Genomic DNA, 19,843 nt, shown 5'->3' on the forward strand with positions numbered 1-19,843 from the left:
GTTAAGATAATCGTCACTGATATTGGCCGTGAATCGGAATCAAACTCGGGTCACCGTATTCATAGCGCAGCGCGCTAACCTCTCCACTATCGCTTTCGACACAACCCAAACACTTATACTCTCTTACCTCTCCCCTCTTTTCTCACTCCACACATCTTTGCTCCAGAAACCAAGGCTCAGTGGGAGGTTGCACATCCTCCTCTGCTGCCCCCATAGTCTTCATCTTCCTTCCCCAGCCATCCACGCTGTCAACTCCCTGTAGCTGCAACGTTTACGGCACCTTCGCTGCTTCCATTGCCTCCCACAGACGCAGCGAGCAGAGCACGACGGCGCCATGCACGCGGCGGCCTCCGCCCTCGCGGAGCGAGAGGCGGAGTGGGCGTCCACCCTGGCCCAGACGACGTGCGACGCGTCTGCGAGGGAGGCCCGTCTGTCCACCACCATTGAGCAGCTGGAGATGGCGGGCGCAGAGCTGAGGCGCGAGGAATCGCGGCTGGGCCAGCGTGCCAAGGGGGCCGAGCGGGCCAGCGTGGCCCTACGCTCCCAGCGGGATGAGGCCCGCGCCGAGCTCGCTCGCCTGGTTGAGCAGCTGGACGGAGCAAGCGCCACCGTGCAGGAGGAGAGGGAGTCAGGGGCCACCGCTCGCAAGGAGAGGGATGCGGCCCAGGTCGCCCACGCATCCCTCGCCCGCGCAGAAGCTGCGCTGCGCAACAGGTGCTCCCATCTGCAGCAGGTAGGTGCGTGGCTCAACAGCTGAGTTGTGCCCTCAGCAGGGCTGTGGCAACCGTTGAGTAATCGGTGGCGATTGGCGGTGCCCCCCCAGGACGTTCTCGAGGCTGGCGAGCGCGAGCGGAAGACCGTCAAAGAGCTGCAGGTGGTACGGACGCAGGTGGAGTCACTCACCCAAGAACTGGTTGCTCTCCAAGAGGAGCAGAGGTTTCTCCACGGGAAGGTCTCCTCCCTGCAGTGCTCTGAGGCCAAACTCCTGGACAGGTGAGACACCATCACCACTGCTTCCTCCAAGTTCTTTATTTTTGCAAATGTTCGCTTGTTCAGCTGCAAATGTGGACCATGATGGCAGCACACAATGGCCTACTCTTCTTCGAATGATTTCACAGGTTCTTTAGCATCCACTGCGAAGCCGATAGTCTGTAGTATTTTATGGTTAGAGAACAAAAACCGCAGTACTAACCAGGGTGGTCTGCTGGATTCGAACCATCATTGTTCGTCCCATGTGTTGCCGCCATTTTTTGCGTAATTAAATGCATGCTTTTGGATTGTGCCTCGTGTGCAGAGTACAGGAGCTCGAAAAGTCTGAGGCCAATCTCAAAGCTCAGCTAAATGAGGCGGCAGGAGCACAGGGGAGACTAGAGGGCCCAGGAGGGCCCAGGGGCCCTGGGGAGACTGAGGAGGTCCTGGAGGTGGTCACTCTGCAGACTCGGCTGCGCTCTTTGCTGTGCACGCAGCGTGACCTCCAAGCCACGGTGCGGCTGCATTTTATATCTCTGCACAATCGACCCGCAACGCTTGCACTCCACTACATCGTCCCACGCCACATTGGCGTTATTAGCACTCACTCGCTGTTCCTCACTCTGCATGCCCTGTGTGCACGAGTTTCCCAGTGACCGTGTTGTCGACGTTGTCGCTGCTACTGCTGGTGCTGCTGCTGCTGTGTTCCAGGTGTCGGGCCAGAACACCACGGAGCTGGTGCTGCGCGAGCGCCTCCGTCGCTCCCAGGAGCTGCTCCTTTCTAAGGAGGCGGAGCTCCGGGCTCAGGCCCGCTACTTCGAGCACTACAAGTGCACGCAGCGCGCCCAGCTGCAGGCCCTGCAGGGGCGGCAGGAGGAGCCGGGAGGGTCAGCAGCCCCGAGTGCCGCGGAACTGAGCCCGGAGCCGCTGGCCGTCGGTGACGATGATCGCCCGGGCGACGCCGTGGAAACGAGCGAGTCTTTGGCCGTCCTGCAGCAGCACACGCTCGGCAGGTTCTCCTGCTGCCTGCAGCTGGGCGACGAGGCCCTGATCCGGGAGCGTGAGGCTTTGCGTGATGAGGCGAGGCTGCACGAGGAGTTGGAGAAGGAGCGGAGGGCGAGGGTGGAGGTGCAAGAGAATCTGGAGCAAGCGCTGGAGAGCGAGGTGCTTCTCATGCGCAGGCTGGAGGAGATGAAGGCCCGGATCGGTGAGCTCAAGCTGCCGCGAGAGAGAGCGTCTCATGCGCTGCAGGCAGAGAATTCTGCACTACAGGAGGACACAGCAAGCCTACAGGCAGAGAACACAGCACTGCAGACTGACTGTATAACATTACAAGCAACTGCTGCCAAACTACAAGTAGACATTGCAAACCTGCACACAGACAGCACCAAGTTACAGGCAGACAATGTAAAACTACAAGCCGACAATACCGCATTACACACGCACAATACCACATTGCAGGTGGATAACACGGTGTTACAAGAAAACATTGGAAGATTACAAGTGTACAGCACCACATTACATGCAAAGAATGAGAGATTACAGCAAGAGAACACCAAGTTACAGGCAGACAATGTAACATCACAGCAAGAGATCTCCAAGTTACAGGCAGACAATGCAACATCACAACAAGAGATCATCAAGTTACAGGCAGACAATGCAACATCACAGCAAGAGATCTCCAAGTTACAGGCAGACAATGCAACATCACAGCAAGAGATCATCAAGTTACAGGCAGACAATGCAACATCACAGCAAGAGAACACCAAGTTACAGGCAGACAATACAACATCACAGCAAGAGATCACCAAGTTACAGGCAGACAATGCAACATCACAGCAAGAGATCTCCAAGTTACAGGCAGACAATGCAACATCACAGCAAGAGATCACCAAGTTACAGGCAGACAATGCAACATCACAGCAAGAGATTATCAAGTTACAGGCAGACAATGCAACATCACAGCAAGAGAACACCAAGTTACAGGCAGACAATGTAACATCACAGCAAGAGATCACCAAGTTACAGGCAGACAATGCAACATCACAGCAAGAGATCTCCAAGTTACAGGCAGACAATGCAACATCACAGCAAGAGATCGCCAAGTTACAGACAGACAATGTGACATTACAGCAAGAGAACACCAAGTTACAGGCAGACAATGTGACATTACAGCAAGAGATCACCAAGTTACAGGCAGACAATGTAACATCACAGCAAGAGATCACCAAGTTACAGGCAGACAATGCAACATCACAGCAAGAGATCACCAAGTTACAGACAGACAATGTGACATTACAGCAAGAGATCACCAAGTTACAGGCAGACAATGTGACATCACAACAAGAGATCTCCAAGTTACAGGCAGACAATGTAACATCACAGCAAGAGATCATCAAGTTACAGGCAGACAATGTAACATCACAGCAAGAGATCTCCAAGTTACAGGCAGACAATGCAACATCACAGCAAGAGATTATCAAGTTACAGGCAGACAATGCAACATTACAGCAAGTGAACACCAAGTTACAGGCAGACAATGTAACATCACAGCAAAAGATCACCAAGTTACAGGCAGACAATGTAACATCACAGCAAGAAATCACCAAGTTACAGGCAGACAATGTAACATCACAGCAAGAGATCTCCAAGTTACAGGCAGACAATGCAACATCACAGCAAGAGATCACCAAGTTACAGGCAGACAATGTAACATCACAGCAAGAGATCACCAAGTTACAGGCAGACAATGTAACATCACAGCAAGAGATCTCCAAGTTACAGGCAGACAATGCAGCATCACAGCAAGAGATCACCAAGTTACAGGCAGACAATGTGACATTACAGCAAGAGAACACCGAGTTACAGGCAGACAATGCAACATCACAGCAAGAGGTCACCAAGTTACAGGCAGACAATGCAACATCACAGCAAGAGATCACCAAGTTACAGGCAGACAATGCAACGTCACAGCAAGAGATCTCCAAGTTACAGGCAGACAATGTAACATCACAGCAAGAAATCACCAAGTTACAGGCAGACAATGTAACATCACAGCAAGAGATCTACAAGTTACAGGCAGACAATGTAACATCACAGCAAGAGATCACCAAGTTACAGGCAGATAATGTAACATCACAGCAAGAGATCTCCAAGTTACAGGCAGACAATGCAACATCACAGCAAGAGATCACCAAGTTACAGGCAGACAATGTAACATCACAGCAAGAGAACACCAAGTTACAGGCAGACAATGCAACATCACAGCAAGAGATCTCCAAGTTACAGGCAGACAATGCAACATCACAGCAAGAGATCACCAAGTTACAGGCAGACAATGCAACATCACAGCAAGAGATCTCCAAGTTACAGGCAGACAATGTAATATCACACCAAGAGATCTCCAAGTTACAGGCAGACAATGTAACATTACAGCAAGAGATCACCAAGTTACAGGCAGACAATGTAACATCACAGCAAGAGATCACCAAGTTACAGGCAGACAATGTAACATCACAGCAAGAGATCACCAAGTTACAGACAGACAATGTAACATTACAGCAAGAGATCACCAAGTTACAGGCAGACAATGCAACATCACAGCAAGAGATCTCCAAGTTACAGGCAGACAATGTAATATCACACCAAGAGATCTCCAAGTTACAGGCAGACAATGTAACATTACAGCAAGAGATCACCAAGTTACAGGCAGACAATGTAACATCACAGCAAGAGATCACCAAGTTACAGGCAGACAATGTAACATCACAGCAAGAGATCACCAAGTTACAGACAGACAATGTAACATTACAGCAAGAGATCACCAAGTTACAGACAGACAATGTAACATCACAGCAAGTTATCACCAAGTTACAGGCAGACAATGCAACGTTGGAGATTGAGAGGAGGCAGCTGCAGTGCATCAGCTGCAAGCGGCGGCTGCAAGAAGTCGAGCTGAGGCGCAGCACGGAGGATGATATGAGTGAGGAGGAGCAGAAAGAGGAGGAGCCCACACCGGTGAGAATTTCATCTCATCGCTCCGTCACGACACAGCGTCACAGAGAGGGACCAGCGCATGCACGCACGCAACACACAGCACCACGGAGACACTCCACCACGCAGAGGGTCAGCTGCCCCACAGACACACAGATGCACTCTATGAAGAAAAATGAGGTTTTACCCTTTCTGGCAATAATACAGGTGTTAAGATGTTCAAACACCAAATCGATACCATTTGTAAGGTATCAAGTCTGCATTAGCCACACGTACTTTTGGCAAAACATGCAAACACGCTCTGATATTATATGCATTGTCTTTGAAATTGGTCTACATCAGTGACATCCTTCTTTATAGCCTCATCTAAACAGCGTTAGACCAGAGAACACCAAAGGCAAACAGTGCAAAGAACATCTTAACACCTGCTTTAATGCCAGAAAGTGTAAAACCTATCTCGCTCCAGTTGAGTGACTTGGATTTAGGTGTAGACCACACTAAATTTGCCATGCACAGGTAACGTTTGTGCATAGAACATATACTTATATATATATCATTAAAGCAACGTGATGCTCACCGTACATGTGTGAAATTACCGTGCACGAATTATCCACCACGCTTACCATTGGACGCTGGAGTCTTCAGCCACACGCAGACCCCGGCAGCCCCAACACGCCTTTGCCATGGTTCCAGCACCCCCTCCCATAGGGTTTGACCGACCGATCTCTCGTCTTTAAATTCAGGCCACGAAGCTGAACAACGGCGGTGAGGACGGCTGCCCAGCACGATCCTGTGTGGACGCCACGGCCCAGCACACGACCAGGCCTCCCTGTGCACTCACCACGGTGCGACGTCTCATCCAAACCCACCCGCAGCTAGCTTTACACAGTCTCCTCCCGGAAGCTCTTAATGTAGATGCAAAATCACGTCTTGAGCAGTGCAAAAGCTTTTCAGGTCCTGTTGGAGTTCAACTTCTTCCAATAATGGTGTTCGTTCGAAAGCCACGCAAGGCTCCAGTCCTTCATAGGTGCAGGCACGTGGGTTCCCATCATCACATATCCTCCTTTCCATCTCCCTCGCCACATCATCACCGCATGACCCCCAAAGACCAAATTTGACCCGGATTCCCATTGCCCCATTGCAGATCTCATTTACGTTTATTTTGTTTAACCAGGTTGAGAATTTAAGAGAGTAGGAAAGTCTAATTTGCAAGAATGAGATCTATTGTGCATCTCAGACTGCTGCTGCACATGTTTAATAAAGCAAATTTAAAGATGCCATCACTCTCGCGCATGCTCACGCTGCCTTGCCTCCCCTCCCACGCCCACCCCACATGGCTTTCGTGTTGTGCAGGCCTCTCCAAAGAGCAGGAGACTGATTCAACTGTGCAAGTCCATCACAGACAGCATGGTGGGCACACCTCCCAGTACCCCATGACACATCATTACACACACAAACACACCCACCACATCACACACAAATACAAAAGACGAAGATCCCCTGTATAGCCTTAACAGACTTGGGGCAAGTGATGTTAGCGAGCACCTATGAAGGCCAGCCTGGCAAACAAAGGGGGTGGGTGGTGCACCACGCCCGGCCGCCTTTGTCTCCCCAGTGGCGATGTTTAAACATCTCGCCAGGTACTCAGTTGAGGCTGAGTCGACCTAGGGGAGGCCCAGGACTAGTTCAGGATAATCGTCACTGGTGTTGGCCATGAGTCGGAATTGAACTTTGGTCGTCGGTTTGTAGCACAGCGTGCTAACCGCTACACCATCGCTCCTCACACACACAAAGATCCCCCGTATAGCGTTAACTGATTGTAGGGGCAAGTGCTGTTAGCGAGCACCTATGAAGGCCAGAACGGCGCACGAGGGGGTGGGTGGCCAGCACCACGCCCGACCGCCTTTGTCTCCCCAGTGGCGATGTTAACACACCGCAACAGGTACTCATTTGAGGCTGAGTCGACCTGAGGGAGGCCCAGGACCAGTTCAGATCGTCACTGGTGTTGGCCATGAGTGGGAATTGAACCTGGGTTGCCGGGTTCATAGCGCAGCGCGCTAACCACTACACTATCGCTCCCCACACACACCCACCCCATCACACACACACTTTCAAATTTTCTCACACAACCCATAACATTTTAATCAGACACCTTCCCACACACTCCATTATCTACACCTTATACAACAACGGGCATTCGCCTCTACGTGGCGGTGACGTCACCATGACGCTTGTGCCAGGCTGTGTGTACGTTGAGGCGACGTTAAGTGTCGTACGCCCGCTGACAGGTCACGGGGCAGACCCAGGTTCCACGGGTCGACTGAGTTGACTGGCTGATGCACATCATATTACACACTCTGCCATATATGCACTTTTCCACCATACACCTCGGTACCTGTGCCACACAACCAGGGAGTCTTATGAAGGTGCACGTGTTCACGTGGGTCACGTGTCTGTGTGCTGTCTGTTTATCTCCAAGGGGGAAGATGAGAAGCCAACGCGATATCAGGAGCTCAAGCGATCACTTCTACAACTGCGCTCCCAGCTGAAGGTGTGTCCAAGCGTGAAAGGCAGTACGAGTGTATGTGTGTAGGTGCGTGTGAGATGGGGCCTTACCATCAGCAGAGCACCTGCCTAAGTATTTTATGTCATCAAATGGTCCCCTCCCTCAACTCCCCACGAGTGATGGGGCAGTTGTGAAGAGAGTGGAGAAGTTTCCGTACTTTGGCAGTGTGCTTATGACCAACTCTGGTTTGGCAGCCGAGGTCCCACTCTGAATCAGTTTAGCAGCATTATATTTTCATCAGCTACGCAACGCTGTGTGGAAGTTACCTGGCCTGTTGCTCCATACAAAGCTCATGGTTCTCTCGGAAACAGTTATGCCCTCCCATCCCGATGCTTGCGAGACGTGGAGACCTCTAAAGGAACATTTGCGCAGGTTTTAAACATTCAGGCTGGCCTGCAAACAATCCATTCTTGGTTTAACCAGACTGGATTGTGTGAGGAGCTCATAAATCCTCGAAAGATCTGGACACAGTCCCATCAGTGAGCTCATCCGGCAAGCGAGGCTGCATGCCCAGCCACCGCATGCCCAAGCAGCTACTGTTTGGGTGGATATTTGGGGCTAAACAGGTGTGGCACGGACTATAGAAGAGATGGACTGGTGTGGTACAGAAAGATGTGGAGATCTGATTGGTACCAGCAGTTTCAAGATCGACCTCTGTGGAGGTTCGTGAAGGACGCTGCTGGGGAGTTGGAGGCAGTCGCCCTCCAGCAACAACAGAGGGCAGAGGAGTGATGCTCACAACATTTAGCAGAGTGCCGGGAAGCTAAAACACAGGAAGTTGCCACATTGGGGAGCACAGTTGCTGCATCTGCCAGTCATTTCAGTCAGTCAACCCATGGCACCTGGATCTGTCCCATGCCACTCTGCGCCCAACCTTATGGAAGAGGTACGTGGATGACATTTTTGTCTCCCCCCTCCTCTTTTCCGAACATAGATGGACTCGTCGATCTGAACAAACTGTCAAATCGCTCTCCTTGGTGCTAACGTTAAAAAAACACCACTTTTTTCAAATTTTCTTGCTGTGGTTTTCACACCTGATGATGATTGCTTGTGCTGCAGTCGAAACGTCGTGAGAATTGTAATGTTTTATATTTTTATTATTTTATTGTTTCCCTTCTACGTGACTTTACCGAAAGAACCAAGAATATGAATCCCTGCAGTCACGAAAGCTTTAAATCAAAAGTTGACAGACAGTTTACACGAGTGGTGGTGCAGTGGAGCTATACACCCGGCGACATGCGTTTGTTGGCCACGGGTAACATCAATGGGAAACAGAAGCAGACTTTGTCCTTGGCTTCTCTTGAGTCAATTCAGCCTTAAATGAGTACCTGGTGGGGTGCACCAACATCAGCACTGGGAAGACAAAGACGGTCTGGCGTTGTACTGTCCACACCACACTCTTGTAATCGTAAGCAATGTTGGCTTTAATAGGTGTTTATACTCTTTGGTTCTATTGAGTAAAGTCACGTAGGTGAAAATAAAATAAAAAATCACGACGTTTCGGCCACAACACAAGCGGCCTTCATCAGGTGAAGGGACGAGACTGTCTGGAGGACAGCGCTGGAGTGGGAGAAGCCACGCTTAGATCACGACCTTTAAGCTGTGTGAGAAGAAAAACACAAAGCGCCTTGACAAAGGAATTAGCATATAATTTAGCATTGAAATGGCTCATTGAAATAGCTAAGTTAAAGTATACACATCCGCAGAGGTACCCCTTGACAAAGGAATTAGCATAGAATTTAGCATTGAAATAGCTGAGTGATTAGCTTGTAACTTGTTACAGAAATTGCTATATTAAAGTGGTGTTGGTCTGAAATGCAATGAGCCCTATGGTATAAAGTTTTGATGAGAGAATTCTTTTGGGCTGGGTGGTGGTGGGAATCAGGTTTCAAGTAGGAATCTGTGTGGGTGGGTTTCCTGTAGACAGAATGCCCCAATGAGCCATCAGGTCTCCTCTCAAACAGAACATCTAAGAATGGTAGCTTGCCATCTTTCTCCACTTCCATGGTGAATTTGATGGCGGGATGTCTGGAATTGATGTGATGTAGGAAAAGATGTTCTGTTTGAGAGGAGACCTGATGGCTCATTGGGGCATTCTGTCTACAGGAAACCCACCCACACAGATTCCTACTTGAAACCTGATTCCCACCACCACCCAGCCCAATAGAATTCTCTCATCGAAACTTTATACCATAGGGCTCATTGCATTTCGGACCAACACCATCTGACCAGTGAATTAAAACATGTACACCTGGCCCTCAAAAGGAATGGTTACTCTGACCGTACCATCCGCCAAGCTGTCTCTCCCTCCATACAGAAACAACCACTTGATACTCCGGTCAAAACCATCACACTTCCATATATAGCAGGCGTTACTAAAAAGATTTCCAAAATTCTAAACAAACACAAGATCCAGGTCCGGTTCAATACAGTACACAAAATTCGTGATCTGATCCCATCCGTGAAGGATGTCATTCCTGATTTACAGTACCCCGGGGTTTACAAATTGAGTTGTACCTGCAGTGATTGCTATATCGGTGAGACAAAGCGACATGTCTCTGACCGAATTCGCGAGCACAAATCAGATTTGAAACACGGCAAAACGAATTATTCTGCCGTGGCTGATCACTGTTACAACGCTGTGGGGGATCACGATATAATTTTCTCCGATACCAAGGTTCTTTGCAAACCCACGGGCTTTTATCAGAGATTTGTTCATGAAGCAATTCAGATCTACAAACACAGACAATTTCAACCGAGAGGATGGTTTCAAATTAAGCAACCATTGGAAAGATGTTCTAAATCGAACTAAACATTAAACTAATTTCAGTGGTACAGTATATTTTTCAAGTAGTGGTACCCCAAACTTTCGCAGCTCTTATAAATTCCCTTTTCACACCATCAATAGGTAAACTCCCCCTCCCCCCCCCCCGCGCCAAACGGCAAGTCCACCGGCACGTACACCACCTCTTTCCTAAAATCCGCCAATCAAATGCTTATTTTTATGCTAATTTCTTTGTCAGAACACCTTGTTTGCTCGCACACAGTTTAAAGGTCCGCTGTCTGAGCATGGTTGTGTTTCGCTAAATTCTCCTGTTTGATGAGTACTAGGTGCCTCGGTGAATGTATATGCTCTGACTTTAACATAGCTATTTCTGTGACCAGTTACAAGCTAATCACTCAGCTATTTCAATGCTAAATTCTATGCTAATTCCTTTGTCAAGTCGTACCTCTGCGGATGTGTATACTTTAACTTAGCTATTTCAATGAGCCATTTCAATGCTAAATTATATGCTAATTCCTTTGTCAAGGCACTTTGTGTTTTTCTTCAAACACAGCTTAAAGGTCGTGATCTAAGCGTGGCTTCTCCTACTCCAGCGCTGTCCTCCAGACAGTCTCGTCCCTTCACCTGATGAAGGCCGCTTGTGTTGTGGCCGAAACGTCGTGATTTTTTGTTATTTTATTTCACCTACGTGACTTTACCCAATAGAACCAAAGAGTATGGATCCTAGCAGTCACGAAAGCTTTAAATCTAGAATTTAATAGGTGTTCATTAATGGTACTTGCCCCAAGTGCCCAAGGCTTAAACAAGTGATATGTGTGTGTGTGCAAGCGGGTGTTTGTGTTTATCATTGCAAGTGGGCGTCTGTGTGTGTCCGCGCGTGTGAGTGCAGAGTGGAGAGATGGTGTTTTGGGAGGAGCTCCTAGAACGCCGCTGGAGGAACGCGATGGACCCGACCCTCAACAAGAATCTGCAGACGACACTGACCCTGGGCACCATCACCAGTGCGTGCGTGCGCAGGGCACCTGTGCGTGCGCGTACATTCGTGTGTCTACGTGTGTGCACGTGTCCTGGTGTCAAGGACAAGCGTGCAGCAATGTGCTATTCCGTCACTATACGGTCCATCATAGGGGTCGGCAACCAAAGTAACAAGAAGAGGCATTTTTATCGAATTCGTAAAAAAACTCACGATTTCAAGATCCGCAATGCACGTGGTGAATACGGGACGGTGGTCCTTGATAAATAACGTCACGAAGCAGTCCTTAAAGAGCCGCATGCGGCTCTGGAGCCACAGGTTGCCGACCCCTAGTCCAGCAGATGTGGAGTGCAGTCACGATAGTGTGTGGATGCGCCAATACAGGTTTAGCGTGTTGGTGTTTGCAAGCTGCACTGACGTTTAGCAGCCTTCCACTATTGTTATTGAGTGGATTTGGCCTCTGCCTTTTAATCACTCCTGCCGAAGTGATTGCATCATGACCTAGTTGGGCATTAACAGTCACGTTATCCAACACATGCCGGTGTGGATCGACGCTCTGTCACTCCCACACTACACTGCTGGTTGTCCCTCACTGTATGGTGTGGTTCTCCTAAAACTCAAGAGAAAGCAGACGAGGCTCTGCGAGCCAAGCTGCAGTTCTATATGACAGCTGTAACACATACTCTTTGTTTTTTTCGGTAAAGTCACGTAGTCATAATAAAGGTTTTTGGGTTAGATCGCGTTTATTTATAAATGTGTCGTAACCCTCCACCACCCGACACGGCCAATCAGCAAAGATAAGTGTCACGTTGACAAAAGACAAATAATTCACTACTTCAGCCCACCGGCGTGTTGAAGAGTTAATCCACATTTACAGTTTGAGTACGACGTTTCGCTGGTAAATACTTCCAGCATCATCGGGCAATTCGCCAGAATGCCCGATGATGCTGCAGAATTGCCCGATGATGCTGGAAGTATTTACCAGCGAAACGTCGTACTCAAACTGTAAATGTGGATTAACTCTTCAACACGCCGGTGGGCTGAAGTAGTGAATTATTTGTCTTTTGTCAACGTGACACTTATCTTTGCTGATTGGCCGTGTCGGGTGGTGGAGGGTTACGACACATTTATAAATAAACGCGATCTAACCCAAAAACCTTTATTATGAATAATATTGGTCGCGAAAGCCTACGTGTTAAACCAAAGTCACGTAGGTAAAAAAATAAACAAAATAAATGAAAACTAAATTAAATTACGACGTTTCGGGCGCAACACAAGCATCCTTCTTCAGGTGGGGACAACGTAGCGAAAGCACAAACGCTTAAGTGTGTCTCAGAGATGGTTGTGACGAGGGATTATATAGTCGCGGGGCATGGAGAGAGGGGGGGGCATGGTGAGTGTGGGGGCGGGGTGTGGGCTGGGAGGAGAAGTTGCAGAACCGAGGGTGCACTGGGAGGCAACTGGTGGTGCCGAGACTGAGGCTTTGTGATGTAGATGGAGGAAGTAAATAAGCAAGCTAGGATTAAGCCGCCTTTTGTTATGCTGCCGGGTGGTAGTATCCAGGAGTCTTGCAGAGCACCATTGTATCGGATACTACCAAAGATTTGTCCATGAAGCCATCCAGATATACAAACATAGACATAACTTCAACCGAGATGATGGATTCAAATTGAGCAATCATTGGAAAGATGTAATTAACCAAGTCAAACTTTAGCTACCGGGCAGTTTACTGCTAGACAGCCAGTTTATATGTATTTTCATAAACATACCCATATTCCCAGTCTGTTACCCCCAGTTTTACACACTACCATCGCCATGGTAGTGTTTACCACAAGTTGTTTTTTAGCTTACACATTCCAGTTTGAACTCCTTACATTGTTAGCCTGCCCTCTTCTAATTTACTCACACGGCAGCGTAACAAAAGGCGGCTTAATCCTAGCTTGCTTATTTACTTCCGCCATCTACATCACAAAGCCTCAGTCTCGGCTCCACCAGTTGCCTCCCAGTGCACCCTCGGCTTTGCAACTTCTCCTCCCAGCCCACACTCCGCCCCCACACTCACCATGCCCCCCCCCTCCCTCCATGCCCCGCGACTATATAATCCCTCGTCACAACCATCTCTGAGACACACTTTAAGCGTTTGTGCTTTCGCTACGTTGTCCCCACCTGAAGAAGGACGCTTGTGTTGCGCCCGAAACGTCGTGATTTTTTTTACCTACGTGACTTTACCGAAAAAAACCAAAGAGTATGAATCCTTGCAGTCACGAAAGCTTTAAATCTAAAATCAGCTGTAACACATTTAATTTTATCCTTGTCTGTTTATATTCTAGTGCAATAATCGCCCGAATTCCATGTTTCTTAACTTAATTGTACTGTAGGATCGCCCTGTTCTTGTTAAAGCCGCAGTCCTTCCATAGGATAAACGGCCCCTTCGCTTGGATTGGGCATACAGAGCCACCCACTGGCTGGGCACACACGTCGAGCTGGGAGACCACGAATTGCCTCACTGGCACAGCCACTCAGGCCGAACGGCTTCGTCGGTAAATGATCGTGGAATTGGTTTGGTTGGCGGATTTGAAAAGGCAAAATGCGGCAACTTTCCACTGTTAAACAGCCGAGGGGGACCAGGGGCTGCAGTCTTATAAGGACTGTGGGGCTGGTGATCGGGGTCTGTTAAGAGATCTCCTTACTCGTGGTAATGTTAGCATAAACAACACTTCGTAATGCAGAGCGCATTCTGAAACTCTTTACAGTACTAACATTATGTAAAAATTGGAGGCAGTTTTTGTAACATGAATTTATCTGATTTTATGTTTATGTTTGTGGAGTATTTATGATTTCTTATATAATGCAGTTGTTTTTGTGCTGATTTATATTACCTTCATTGTTCTTTGTTTTATGTTACTGCTCTTGTCATATTGGTGATGCAGCGAATGAGACTCCTGATCTCTTGAGTGTTCTCCGGCTAAACAAAATTAAAAAAAAAACTTGCGCATGGCTGAGACGCAGATGCACAGAGGCACGGGATAAGGAGCTCACGAAGCAGCTTGGCCTGCTGTCACGCGTTGCTTTGCCCATTCAGAGGAGCCGGGTGAGCCAGGTCCGACTGCCCTGCTGGCCTGGCTGGAGGGAGTGTGCGAGGGCCACTCCGAGATGGCCGGGGAGACTCTCGCTGCTCGCCAGCGGGAGGGGCATGCGGTGAGTAACGGCCTCCTCTCCCTGACCCCCGACCCCCTGACCCCACACTTCTCTGTGAGGTCAGAGGTCAGCCTTTTCTGCCCAAGGAGAGTTGTTTGACCCATTCTTCCTCTATCAATCTGATCCTGTGCTTCCCTTCTCAGTTACAAGTACATTTCCTACTTTTCAAGCTTGTCAAACCTCGAGACCTTTTTCCGATCATCCTTCCCTCCCGAGCATCTCTCTGCAAGACCTCACACCTAGATATCTCCTCTCCACTTATGTTGCCATCTTTTGATTGGTTGCCATCGGGTTTATTGCTGAACCTGATTAAGTACTGCCCTGTTGGAATTCCTGTCAACTGATATTCTCTATTTGACGCTAAACCCACGTTTGAAAACAACCCGATTTTCCACTTTTGTCCATTCTTAATGCCCACGTTTCTGAAGAATTACAACATTGTACCCCACACCAGGGCCTTTGCAATTGTCTTCTTTAACTTTATAACCAAAACCCACAAACCCCAACACAATCCTCACACAACTCCAACACACAATGGGAGCGCTGCTCACACTCAGCCAGAACGACATGACTCCCCATCACGCTTGCATGCGAGTCACGTGACCACCACACGGCGTGCACAATGCTTTCAGCCGTGTCTGAGCCACCAGCTCCACAGAGCTGACCACGTGGCCGCTAGATATGTTGGGACGGCCACGATTTCAACTCTTCATCAGTCGGTGGCCTCATTCGGCTCTGGAGCTAGAACTTTGCATGTGATGCATTGGTCGCGTGACAGGCATGCAAGTGTGATGGGAGTCGTGCCGTCTTGCCGTTTGTGAGCAGCACTCCTTTGGGTGCAGTTGAATCGGTTTGTTTCCAGCCTGCATACGTTTTATCATTTACAGAAAATTTGGATTTTAAAAAAATTACCCCAAAGCCAAAACACACACAAAATCTGACACAACCCTAACCCTGGCAACTGAACTTCTCTGATTAGCACGGTTGGCTACATACGGTGCAAAAGAAGTTCAACACACATACCATACATCTCCAGCAGCTGGTGCTGTCCACAGCGATAACTGTGCTACATCGGCTGTGTCCAGTGTGCAGAGCGGCAGGAACACTCGCGCGGAGCACAAGAGATGGCTGACAGCGCCACTCTCTGTGGCCTCTCCGATTCCACAAGCAGAGAGGGGAGTGAGGAGAGGGAGGGGAGTGAGGAGAGGGAGGAGAGTGATGAGAGGGAGGACGTGGAAGAGGTAAATGCAGAAGATAGAAACAGAAGCCACGGCAGTCAAGACAACGGTGTCACCAGCAGCAGCTGTTGCAGGCCAGAAGACATCCTGATACATGAGAACCAGCTACTCATGGAGAGGTTGAGCCAACTCGAGGGAGAGAACCTCCTCTTTGTGACCAAGAACAACATCATGAAGGGAGAGATGGAAAGGATAGCCCGGGAGCGAGAGCCGGGCGGTGACAAAAACACCAACGCCCGGGCCGAGCGCCGCGGGGCAGCCGGCGAAGGTGATGCGCAAGAGCAGCTGGCGGGCACCCGGAGTCGCCACAACACTCAGCTGGGAAGGGGCTGCAGTCGGAGCGACGCGGCGTGCATGACGGACGCAGAAATGGGACGGCAGCGTTCGGCAATCACGGATGGTACGAGCGTCACGACCGACATGGCAGACGCTCCGGTTTCGTCGGAAATGTCTGCCTTGCTCAGGTCTCTCCAAGAGCAGCTGCAGCGGAGCGAGGCAGAGCGTGGCATGATGCAGGGGAGGCTGTCGGCGCTGCGGGACAACGAGAAGGAGGCGAGGGAAGGACGGGAGGATGTGCGCATTCAACGCGACGTCCAGGAACTGCGGGCGAGTTGCGGTGGCAGATTCCGGCCCGCCGCCGTCTTCGCGTCAGAAAGTCCGGGCAGGGAGCCGGGCGCATGGAGCACGACAGCTGCGGTGGCGCAAGAAGTCGGAAAGTTGGAGCGGGAGAACGCGCTGCTGGAGCAACGCATCGCCGCACTCGAGCGAGATGGATCCCAGCGACGCGCTGACGGGGGACGGCTGCCGGCGTCGTGCGGAGATGGCGAGTCGGAGGGGCCCGACGTTTGGGTTCCGCTGCGCGAGGCGGAAGCCCTCCAGGGACGTGCGGTAGCCAGCCTCTCGAAGCGGGGCGGAGCAGGGGGAACACATCCACCAGGGCCGGCTCGGTACGGAGAGCAGCCAGAGAACGAAGAGAGAGGCCACAGGGAGAGCAGCAGCACCAGGGAGGGCGGCACGGACATCAACTTTCTGCTGCAGAGCTACAAGAGTCTCAAAAGCCAGGTGTTTTGCACGTGCACAAAAAAACTTAACAGACGGTCGGAGCAAGTGTTTTATGGAGCACCTGTGAAGGCCAACACATAACACGAGGAGGCGATGTGGCTAGCACCATGTCAAGCCACCTTTGTCTCCCCAGTGGTCATGTTTACACACCGCACCAGATACTGGTGCGGTGTGTAAAGGTCCACAACCGGTTCAGATATTTGTCATGTGATGTTGGCTGTGAATCGAACTCGGGTTTCTAGGTTTATAACCACTATGCCACCACTCCCCACTATTGAACTTGCACACACACGTGTACAGTACACACACGTGTACAGTACACACACACTGCCCGTTGCCTGGTCAGCACAGACGAGGTGGTAATGTGGGTGGTTGTGCTTCTGTGCCGCTCACGCAGATCGCATTGCTCCAACAAAAGAGGATTGAGGCCGAGCTTGCTGTGGCTCCGCTCAAGGTGCGTACAGCAACCACACCTGCTGGACTGCATTGTGACGGAATGCACCTGCAGTGCATTCACCTCAATACCCATTGAAGCCCACAGTAGCCTGGTCTCGGCCTCGTGATGAAAGTTGCAAGCGAGAATTTTGTCATCGCTTGCAGCTGGAGTTGACATCGTGTGATGAGCTCACAGATCTGTAAAAGATTTGGACACTGTCGCAACAGTGAGCTCCTCCGGCAGACGCAGTTGAATTGGCTTTGTCACGCAACCCAGCCACCGCAGCAGCGTCTGATTGGCCAGACAGAGGGGCTAAATGGGTGTGAAACAGGCTAGAAAAGATATGGACTGATGCAGTACAGAAGAATGTGAAGCTGCCGATGACTAGTACAGGGGTGTCAAGATCGGCCTCTGTGGAGGTTTGTGAAGTACGCTACTAGGCAGCTGGAGGCAGTTGTCCCCCAACAACAACAGAGAGCAAAGAAGTGACGCTCACAACAAGCGGATCACCAGGCGGCTTAAACGCAGCAAGTTGGCACAGTGGGCAGCACAGTTGGTGCATCTGTCAGTCATCGATCAGTCAACCTATAACACCTTTGTCTGTCACGTGACCTGTCAGCGAGCCTTCGACACTTCACGTGGCCTCAAAGGGCCCCTAGACTGGCTTTAGTGCTGTGGTGACATCACCGCCACTTCGTGGCGAATGGCGACCGCTGTTGTTGTTGCTGCTTGTGCAACACGTGCAGCGAAAGAGATGCAGCCCGTAACGTACACTCTCGCTTCCGTCGCAGGCGCGACTGGCGAACGTCGTGGGGAAGTGCGGCGCACGAGGTGCCCTGCTCTGTCGCCTGGTGGAGGAGCTGCGGGCCCTGGGTGTGGCCGGGGGCCCCCTGGTGCAGGAGGCCGAGGAGGCGCTGCACGACGCCACCATGGACGACTACCTCCTCGAGTACCTACCCAGGAGCGGCTCGAAAGTACAGCCCAGCCACACGTGCAGGCAGAACAAGCCAGAATACGCACACACACACGGACAGCAGTAACGGCCGCCATTCACCGCTTAACTTTGTGCCAGGCTAAGTGCCCTGCGAGGTCTTCATGTGAAACGTCGAAGGCTTGTTGGCAGGTCACAGGTTGACTGATTGAGATGACTGGTAGATACACCACCTTTGCTTCCCACTATGTACACACCACACACACGTACTACAAACATACTACACATGACACATACTACATACACAACACGCTGCAGGCCCACCATACTACCCCAGATGCAGTACACACCATAGGGAATACACAACACATAGCCCTGACACCCAACACAAACGATGTACCACACACAAATACGCTCCTCCTTTCATTTTCCCTCGCACGCATATTGTTTGCTTTGTAGCTGCCTCAATTGACATTAATGTTGGGCGTCCCCAAAACAGAATGTTAAATGCAGGGGACAAACGCGAGCCGAGTGATACGAGGCTAGTGGCGAGATGTTGCGTCTACACACCTGGGCACCCTGGTGCCACCGCGCCTGCACTGCTCCCTTGTGGCTAGGGACTCGTTTTGGATCTCAGTCTTGAGATTTCCATTGAACCCTGGTCCCGTCTGGCAGGGCAACCCCCCAGCGACCAGCCGCTGCACCGACTCCCACACTGATGCTGCGGGGTCCTCCGAGCCTGTACATGGTTATGGGGCCTCCTGGCATTGCAAGAGAACCCACCCACTGCAACAAGACAACCGCCTTGGTACCCATCAACAGCACCCACTGCCAACGCCAAGAGCCACCACCAAAATCCATCACCGACCACAATCAACACTAACCAACAACACGAGCACCTGGACAAACGTTTGTCACCAGCACTATCAGCACTAAGCCACTTGCACCTTCCACCACCGCCTGGCACGAGCACCGCTGCCCTTGTAAGCCGACGTGTGCGCGTGTGTGTGGGGTTCGTGTTGTGCAGCAGGAGGCCTAACCCTGCTCTTGAGCTCACAGAGCCGGGCCGGCAGTCCCGACCATGACACTGGGAGCTACGGGGCAGGACCAGAGCTGGCCTCCTACATAGCGCTGTGTGACTACCAGCCTCCTGCAGATGCACCGACCTCTGACCTGCCCCTGGTAAGAGGGGGACTGGGATGGGGACACTCATGGCCATATGAGCCACGAGGTGATTTCACATTGAGAAGCCAGGACGATGGGGGGTGCTGCGTGCGTACGTGAGCGTGTGCGTGCACTGCCCTCATCTTGGCCCAGCTGGGGCTACGCGCAGGGGAGGTGGTGCGTGTGGCCATCCTCGCTGGGGGCCCGAGGCTGCGCACGGCGGGGCTGCGGCACGCCGAGGTCAGAGGTCGCCTGGGCTTGGTGCCGGCTCGTTGCCTGGAGCCGCTGGGAGACGTCGCCTCGCCCGGACTGGAGCAGCGACTCCACCTGGAGCAGCAGCAGCAGCTCTCCTCGCTGTGCGGAGCGGCCCAGGTGAGAGGTTACGCCTCCATCCCTCCGCACGTGGATTCAGGGCACGTACTCGTGTGCCCAGACCCTGGTAACATCTTGACATATGGCCCATTGGTAGCACGTTTACTGCATATTGTAGTGGTTCACGGTTCGTAATCTGGTAGGCTGACCCGGTTA

The 19,843-nt window shown here is 51.0% G+C and overlaps 1 protein-coding gene across 6 annotated transcripts in view; it reads left to right on the top strand.

Moving 5' to 3' along the window:
- LOC116940740 (janus kinase and microtubule-interacting protein 3-like) overlaps positions 1-19,843 on the top strand; it is a 58,252-nt gene that overhangs the window by 35,437 nt on the left and 2,972 nt on the right. For 5 of the 6 annotated variants that reach the window (XM_076065791.1, XM_076065792.1, XM_076065793.1 and 2 more), the window contains exons 32-46: positions 308-733; positions 824-993; positions 1,295-1,484; positions 1,681-4,986; positions 5,706-5,807; positions 6,316-6,372; positions 7,442-7,513; positions 11,203-11,314; positions 14,369-14,484; positions 15,570-16,784; positions 17,182-17,238; positions 18,012-18,194; positions 18,827-18,959; positions 19,179-19,333; positions 19,469-19,687. In XM_076065791.1, coding sequence (XP_075921906.1) covers positions 308-733; positions 824-993; positions 1,295-1,484; positions 1,681-4,986; positions 5,706-5,807; positions 6,316-6,372; positions 7,442-7,513; positions 11,203-11,314; positions 14,369-14,484; positions 15,570-16,784; positions 17,182-17,238; positions 18,012-18,194; positions 18,827-18,959; positions 19,179-19,333; positions 19,469-19,687 — 6,513 coding nt within the window. The remainder of the gene's footprint in view (positions 1-307; positions 734-823; positions 994-1,294; positions 1,485-1,680; positions 4,987-5,705; positions 5,808-6,315; positions 6,373-7,441; positions 7,514-11,202; positions 11,315-14,368; positions 14,485-15,569; positions 16,785-17,181; positions 17,239-18,011; positions 18,195-18,826; positions 18,960-19,178; positions 19,334-19,468; positions 19,688-19,843) is intronic. The other variant, XM_076065794.1, reaches the window with a different exon arrangement.

This window comes from Petromyzon marinus, chromosome 9 (assembly GCF_048934315.1).
Source record: "Petromyzon marinus isolate PM22_M1 ecotype Great Lakes invasive population chromosome 9, UKy_Petmar_22M1.pri1.0, whole genome shotgun sequence".
Lineage (NCBI taxonomy): Eukaryota > Metazoa > Chordata > Hyperoartia > Petromyzontiformes > Petromyzontidae > Petromyzon > Petromyzon marinus.